A 7,583-nucleotide genomic window follows, 5' to 3' on the forward strand; every position below is an offset into this window, starting at 1 on the left:
AAGTACATTAGAGAGAGTCGGGGTTGCACCAATTAAAGGAAAACTCCAAAAATGCATTTAAAATGGAATGAACATGTACTTAAGCGATCGATAAATGTCCCAGTTAGACGATGTAAGACTATTATAAATATGCATATTAATCGAGAAAAAGGGTGACCAAAGAAGGGTGACGATGATAAACAATGATAAAATTCATTTACATATAGTAGGGGATCGAGCTACTAGATGGTGCAAGAGAATCCATGATCTTACTTAGTGTGGTCAAGACTTGGTTGTTGTTGTATTGTACGTATTCTCATTTAATCTTATTTCTCTTAGCTATTGAGAATTGACTTTCGTAACCAATTGAGCAGGATCCATTATTTAACAATAAGTCATTGGACATAGTTGAACTATTTTGCTGGTAGATTGCCATAAAATCAATTTCTTAAGTCATTAGTTCCTTTGGATGGAAGGCATAAACATTAGGATGGGAAAACATCAGGATGATAGAAAACATAAATATTTTGTTTTTTAAAAATATTCAACATTTTATATTTCCTAGTTTTTCATTCATTTTGCTAAGTCATTAATTCATTTGGAGCTGACCTAGATAATCTCATGTGGTCTTCGAGCTCTCTTCCATTTTGCCATCCTCTTCTTTTCTCTGGTTATCTCCTTTTATTTGAGTAATGCCGTGGTTACATGGATCCACATACTGGTTTGCCGGTATCTTTTATGCCCAACTGACTGGCATCTGACCATTTTGAGACAAGTAGGCCATGTAGTTTTTGGTTTTCTTTTTTCTTACCCGTCCTTGGTAAAAAGTGTTTCTGACTAGGGATCATCTGCATGTAAATTTGTCACGCTTTCCTCTGATTTTTTATATCCAGTGCATCGTATACTGGCAGCATGTACGGTAAGATTATTATTCAATTTGTTAACCTTTTTTCTTCTGCGATGACCATCCATATCTTGAAGTCTATATTTGCAACTTTAGAGAAAGAATCTATCTACCCAGCTAACTTGTGTCGATTCCTGCAGCTCAGTGCCGATTGGTTTCTGCCTTCTGAGGCTTCTTTAAAGCGTTCGCACATTCGGAAGCTGATACGTGATCTTCTCAGCGAAACCTCTCATAACTTTAACCCTAGCACATCCTGCAACGGGAATGCTTCTACTTCTGTGTATCCTGGAAATAACTTGGAGCAGAAACATGGTGAACTGCTTTCCGTTAGTCCAGACAAGGATGCCATGGATGCTGCATCGTCTCCTGACAGAGGAGATGGAATTAAACTTTTGAGATCTTCTATCGTTCCGTGTGATAAAGAAGCAGGATTTTTGTTTCCAGAATTTCTTGAATCAGCACCAGAAAGTAATCTGCCTTTACCTGAGCATGTTCACGAGCATTCTACTTCCTCAAAGCCGTTGTTTGCTTCGTGCCCAACAATGGTGTTACTTCTGGTTCTCATATCTAATTGATCTTTTAGCAATTTTATGGACTAAAATATTCCTTCATATTTTATTTTATTTATTTTCAGTTTTCAAATTTCATTGTGGTTAACATCCTCCATATTTGTTTGAACAGGAACATGCTAATGGGAGTGAGCAATCATCTTTAAACGCGGGGAAAGATGATTGGTGGCCCCTGCATCGAAGCCTCAATACCCAGCTTTCTTCCACCACCTCTCCTAATGCAGTCGGAACTTCTATAGCACCCTGCGTTCTTGTGGATGTGAAAGATGACATCGGTTCCGCTCCTGAGTCTCCAAATGCCGACGGTGGGAATGCTAATATAAGAAGTGAAGCTGAAAATAAGAAGGCTTCTCCAGATGATTTTGGTTGTGTTCCAGAGACACCGACTTCGACGTCCAGAGAAATGCTGGATGGTATCGTAGCCGATTCTCAGGAAGCTGTTATGGATAAAGTAAAAGACGAGTGTTTTGAAGATTCACAGAAGAACACTGGAGCAGATTGCCAGATTGTAGATAGCCAGGAAATTGTCTCAGATCCATGTGAGGTCGTTTGCGAATTACCCAAAGTTACAACAGTGGATGTAGATGATGAATGCCTTGAACTCGCCACCCACAACGAGGTCGTAGCCGACGAAGGTGAGTTTCCCCAGGAAACTAGTTCAAAGTCCCCGAGACACGACGATAACAGCCATGAAATGTGCATGGACTGCCATGAAAATGTTTCTTCCTCCCAAGGTATCATAATCACTGATGATGACAAGTCCTCCGACAAGGATGATGTCGAAGTGACCGGTAAAAGATCAACCCAAACTTCATACAAGAGAAGGAAGGTCGTGATCCCGCCCGAAGGAACCAGAATGCGCACCCGGAGCTTTAGCCGAGAAAATGATTCGCGACCGTAAACCCTAAACCCCCCCTTTCATCACAGGTAATCACTAGTATGGCTTTTGTTGCAACCTGTACATGTTTCTGTAACATACAAGAATAGTGTTGGTGTTCAATAGATGAAGTTTCTGCAGTACAATTCAACATAAATTAGTTTATCTAATAATTCGAAGCCAAAGTATTAGTACCTCATTTGATCATTTGTTGCCACTCCATAATTTTAATGACAATATAAGAACAATTTCTACAACCTTTATTATGTTAATTAATAGCGTTCATATACACTTTATTACTAACTAATATCATTCTTAGCTAGTAGTCATTTTGATAATGCTTAGTTTATTATTTTCTTAAATGTCTCGCATTGCTTTTCGTTTCCGGTATTTTTTTTCTTGATCTTTTATTTGGTGCTATTTTTCTTAAAAATATTGTTAAGGTGCCTATTTATTATATTTAAAATTTTTAATTTGATGAATAGAAATAGTTGTGATTGATAAAATTTAAATTTGATTAATTATTTTAATTTTACCTACGTGTTATGTTACTGACTAATATTTCGTTGAAATTACATGTAGAATAATTTACAATTAATTAAATAATTAAGATACTGAGGGTATTGCCATTATTTTAAATACATTTTCCCTAGTTGTTTAGCAAACTTAAAAATGTTTTAAAATTATTTTATTATTATTTTGGCAATATCATGCTAACATATTAAACGGAGTCATATAATGTAATGATAATAATCTTATTTCTATGGTTTTGTATGGCTGAGTAATCGGTTCAAAATCGAATTCAACGAATATTTAATTAAAATTTAATAAATTAAATTTTTTAAAATTAATTAAACTTATTAAATTTTTTAATAAAATAAAATATTAATTAATATAATTTTTAATTGAATTAATTAAAATTTTTAATAATGATATATTTCTATTTGATTTTAATTTTTAAGTCGGTAACTATGATAATATGTGTTTATTTATCATTAGTTATCTCTTTGTAGATGGTTATTGATCGTGTGGAATGAGTAATGAATTTTATTTTTCTTACTGTTTATTTATTATTGTTAATGATAATTTTAAAAATATGATATTATGTAAAATTATAAATTAGATATTATCTCTCATTTAAATCTTTAACAATTATGATAGTTGCACAAAGAACTAAAAACAGGATAATAAGAAAGAAAATGATAAAATCAACAATGAACAACAAGAATATCTGAAATTGATGGCTTTTGACGAACGTTCATTTGATAAACAATAATGAGGTAAATCCTATAAGTTAAACATTTATATGATGCAATTATTTATTTGATTAATGCTCTTGTAAATTTGGAGGATAGAAATAAAGTTCTTTCTAACTAATTGAAGGAACTTACTGTAGGGTTATAATTTATGATGATATTTTTTGCAAATATATTGAACTAGTTGAGGAAAACAAATTATGTAATAAAAGGTTTGATTAATATTTTCAAATATTCACTTGAAAAAATTACTAATGACTATCTATCTATAATAAAATAGGAATAAAATAAATTTTATTTAATTCTTTGCAAAAACAACAAACATATAATTCTTTAATTAATTACTATATGCAACACCTTCATGTTTTATGCATTTACTAATGTTAATTTAAAGCATAAGCATATTAAGGCTTAGGTTCCAAGCATCAATTATGAATTTATTAATTTGTTCCAACAACAATTAGTCATCCAATAGTTGGCCATCAACTTGACATGCACATATTTATTGAAAAATAAAGGACAAAAGTAGGAAAGACATTCCTTTTTCATTTCTTATCAAAATAGCATCTTATTTTGTGTCTCAACCTATATCAGTAATTATGAAATCATAACTACTATATAATTATAATAGCTATAATTTCATAGTTGCTAGCTATATAGTTATAAAATCATAATGCTACAATTATATAGTTGTATCAATTATGATTTTATAGTTACATTACAATATTGATCAGTATTGATTAGAAATAAATTATTTATATTGTAGCAACTTAATTTATAACTACTATAATATAATATTGACTAGAGATGAGATATCCATATTGTAACCGTTATGAATTGTAATTACTATAATATAATATTATTAGTGTTTTAGAGTAATGTTGTAACGTAACAAACAATACTGTATCAAAAATAAGAATATTTTTGAAAATAAAAATATACTAAGGTGGGATCTACTGCTAATAATAAATTAAAAAATATTGCTCTTTTGATTATATATTCCAATAACAAAGATATTCTTTTAATTTTTGTCCCAAAATAAATACACATTGATAGTTAATTGGATGATAAAAAAGCTTAAAATCCTCATGCACATAATTTTTATATTATAGTGCCATTGGAATTTATCTAAAGAAATTATTCTTTTGCTTAAATCTTTAAAGCATAGCTCATCAATGCATTAATGATTTTGAAAAGAATAATTGCATTAGGGCAGTGCGGGTCTCGAAGAAGGGCAAGAGGTTGTTTTGGTGACTCAAATCCATGACCATCAGATCATACGACAACAATTTTACCATTGCACCAACCTCTCATTCTAAAAGAATAATTGCATTACATAAAGAAAATGCTAAAAACTCAATCCATGTGGCATTTATGTTTTTGCTCTGATTTTCATCTATACAACATTTATGTTCTTTCTATCACTGAAAATCTGAGAAAATGCAATCATCTAACACTTCCATTGATCATGGATATTGTGGTTTGGGAAGGCAAAACCCTGCATGATGAGAGCCTGAGCCATGGTCTTGTAAGCCTCCTGGGTCAGGTGGATGCCATCCCAGCTAATGTACTTGGTTGGTTCCGAGCATGTTGTCGTCCCGGGGAGACCGCACATCAAATTGAAGTCGAAGTTGTAGTCTCCTCCAGCTCCGCAACAAGCCTTGTGCACCGAATCCTTGTCGAAACCTAACTACCATAAGAGAGTATTAAGATTCGTTCGTGAGTTTGGAAGATCATTTATTCAACCTTTATAAGAAGATTGGTCATGAATGCCACCGATATCAACAACTCTAATCTAGGTTAGTATGACATGCTTATGTGACTCTGTTTTAGGTTTAGGGTTTAGAGTTCTTAGTTTTCATCTTAAGTTCCCATATGATTGAGTTTCTCGGGGGTGACTCGACTTCCCAAGTTCTCTATGTTGTTCGACCTCTAGAAAGTTTCAACAATTTGATACTTGAATCCCCTAGTAGTCTAGTTACTTGCGGGCTATAATTGGATCGATGTGACCGCCTCATGATCCGCAACCCACAATCCCTATTGCTTAACATACCTAGGGTTCTTGAATGTGGATCCTCTATAAAACCTATTGGTATAATGATCTTCTATAAATATTAAAACCAATGGCGGTACGAAGCTAGCTCGAACATTAATTTCTCTTCTCCATCACTATTTTTTTCAATTCCTCTTTCCTCTAACACCGTACTAACTTAAGCATCAGAGGAGCTTTGTTCCTCCAGTGCCCTTTGACGCGGACTTTCTTATCTATGGGACAACCTCTATTCCGACCGAGACATCCACTCCAACCTTTATTCCTTATAAATCAAAGAAATTAGTAATTCAGTTATTATTATGGACATAATATCCAAGAGAGAGACAGTTAGAAGTTGAGTAACTGAATTACCTAACTCCGCAGTGTGGTTGAGGAGATACATGAAGGCTTGATAGTAGTCGGCATACATGAAAGTGATCTTAGGATATGATTGTCTCAGCTGCTCTATTGCGGCTTGTAGTTGTTTGTTATGGTACATAGCGAAAGAGTTGTAATCTTTCAGACACTTGTTATCGTCGTAAGCTGAGGGATCCGAGTTGTAGAACATGGTGAGATAACTTGGCATGCACCCTATCGGAAAGTTCCCTGGAATAACTAGCTGCACCGCGCCGGCATCTATCACTTCCTAATGGAATTCGCGATCGACGGTAATGGTTTTGCCTCCGAGAGCTTGGAAAATATAAATATATCTAAGACATAGAATTAATATCGTCGTACCTTGGCGGCATCGACAATCCTATCTACAACTCGGGGCACAAAGCTCTTGACGCTATCGATGGATGATCCTTGGAAGAAAGCATTGTTGTAATCGTTGCCTCCGATTTCCCCCATCAAGATCAATGCATGCTCGAGCTTTTTCGAACACTCTGCAAAAGTTACCTCCATGAGTGTGATGCAGTGGTAAAATATTTAAAAGAATAAATAATAAAAGGATCAGAGTTCGAATTCGATTTCTAAGTGTGCATAAGTTATGCTCCAGTCGTACTCGATAGACAACAAATCAGAGAAGAAGATCGTCTACCGAAAAACCGAAAGTTCAATGAAGTCCTAATTGTGGATGTGGAACTGGCCTGTTGGGGAGGAGGAGCATGTGGAGTTCAGATGAGTCTTGAACCACTGAAGCTGAACACTTAGAGGCTTGTTGGTCACCGGAGCGATGATGCTCCTCTGCAGGAGGACTGAAGAGTCGAGCGCCGTCGATCCTGCGACGGCGAAGTTGACTCCGCTCCTAAAGTCAGCGCCGTCGAGCAGGTACGGATCGATGAGCGAAAGATTAAGATTCAGAGCTAACACAAAAAAAAAATGGTATGATATGATCCACTTTGAGACGGAGCTGATTAAGAACATAAACAACAAGCATGAACAAGTACATACCAAAGTAGTCGATCATGAGAAGGCCGTCGGAGCACCGGCCAGTCGACTTGTTCATTGTCTTTCCATAGGGATATCTTCCAATTGGAGCAAACAATCCGACAGGGCCTTGTTGGAGAAGGTTCCCTGTATCGGCTATGGAGTCGCCAAAGCTGTATATGGAGTCAATGAAACAGTTCTTTGTTCCTTGGCCCGGCGCGGCAAAGAGGAGCAATATCATCGACATAGAGAAGAAGAAGAAGAAGACGACGACGATGACGAGAGAAGCCATGGATTCTGCAGGGAGAGGTTCTTGTTGATATAGCAACAGAGTTGATAGGGATTCAGGTGGCTTACTTGAGACTTCGGTGCATGGTTTGGTGTGGCCGTTGGGCTAATTTAGAACATGTTTCATTGAAAAACTGAATTAGGCAGCTCAGCTCAGCTCGACAATCTCGGACAACTTGATCTTCTCTGGCAGCTCGGCCTACTCAGTCTTGTTCAAGTTCGTCTCGACAGATCAAATAAGTTTGAATTTTAAATTCAGTAGCTTTAAATCATGTAATATGCTTCCTTTCTGAAATCAATTGGTCTG

The 7,583-nt window shown here is 35.4% G+C and overlaps 2 protein-coding genes across 3 annotated transcripts in view; one reads left to right on the forward strand and one right to left on the reverse strand.

Annotated features, from left to right (window-relative positions):
* Positions 1-2,556, forward strand: part of LOC141843011 (putative ubiquitin-like-specific protease 2A) — a 39,710-nt gene extending 37,154 nt beyond the window's left edge. The window contains exons 15-16 of the mRNA XM_074731022.1: positions 1,024-1,428; positions 1,565-2,556. Of these exons, the coding sequence (XP_074587123.1) occupies positions 1,024-1,428; positions 1,565-2,353 (1,194 nt within the window). The 3' untranslated portion in view covers positions 2,354-2,556. The remainder of the gene's footprint in view (positions 1-1,023; positions 1,429-1,564) is intronic.
* A 2,307-nt stretch (positions 2,557-4,863) lies between these two features.
* On the reverse strand, positions 4,864-7,256 carry LOC141843597 (GDSL esterase/lipase At5g03980-like). Of its 2 annotated transcripts, none has more exons than XM_074731650.1 (5): positions 7,013-7,256; positions 6,709-6,924; positions 6,356-6,504; positions 5,990-6,263; positions 4,864-5,271 (listed from the first exon to the last, which is right to left on the reverse strand). In XM_074731650.1, the coding sequence occupies exons 1-5, from the start codon at positions 7,233-7,235 to the stop codon at positions 5,036-5,038; spliced, it is 1,098 nt and encodes a 365-aa protein (XP_074587751.1). In that variant the 5' UTR covers positions 7,236-7,256; the 3' UTR covers positions 4,864-5,035. The 2 variants fall into 2 exon arrangements, with proteins under 2 accessions (XP_074587751.1, XP_074587752.1); XM_074731651.1 differs by having other exon boundaries at positions 4,932-5,275.
* Between the last annotated feature and the right edge of the window lie 327 nt (positions 7,257-7,583).

This window comes from Curcuma longa, chromosome 12 (assembly GCF_044706935.1).
Source record: "Curcuma longa cultivar G26 ecotype Majalengka, Jawa Barat chromosome 12, ITB_CL_G26_1.1, whole genome shotgun sequence".
In the NCBI taxonomy this organism is placed as follows: Eukaryota; Viridiplantae; Streptophyta; class Magnoliopsida; order Zingiberales; family Zingiberaceae; genus Curcuma; species Curcuma longa.

What these genes read in the sequence shown, in the direction of transcription:
- LOC141843597 (XM_074731650.1), bottom strand. Translation starts at nt 7,235, where the DNA reads ATGTCGATGATATTGCTCCTCTTTGCCGCGCCGGGCCAAGGAACAAAG. An exon ending in ATGCTCCTCCTCCCCAACAG is followed by an intron (nt 6,505 to 6,708) that starts GCCAGTTCCACA and finishes TAACTTTTGCAG; the next exon opens with AGTGTTCGAAAAAGCTCGAG. An exon ending in GGATTGTCGATGCCGCCAAG is followed by an intron (nt 6,264 to 6,355) that starts GTACGACGATAT and finishes GAATTCCATTAG; the next exon opens with GAAGTGATAGATGCCGGCGC.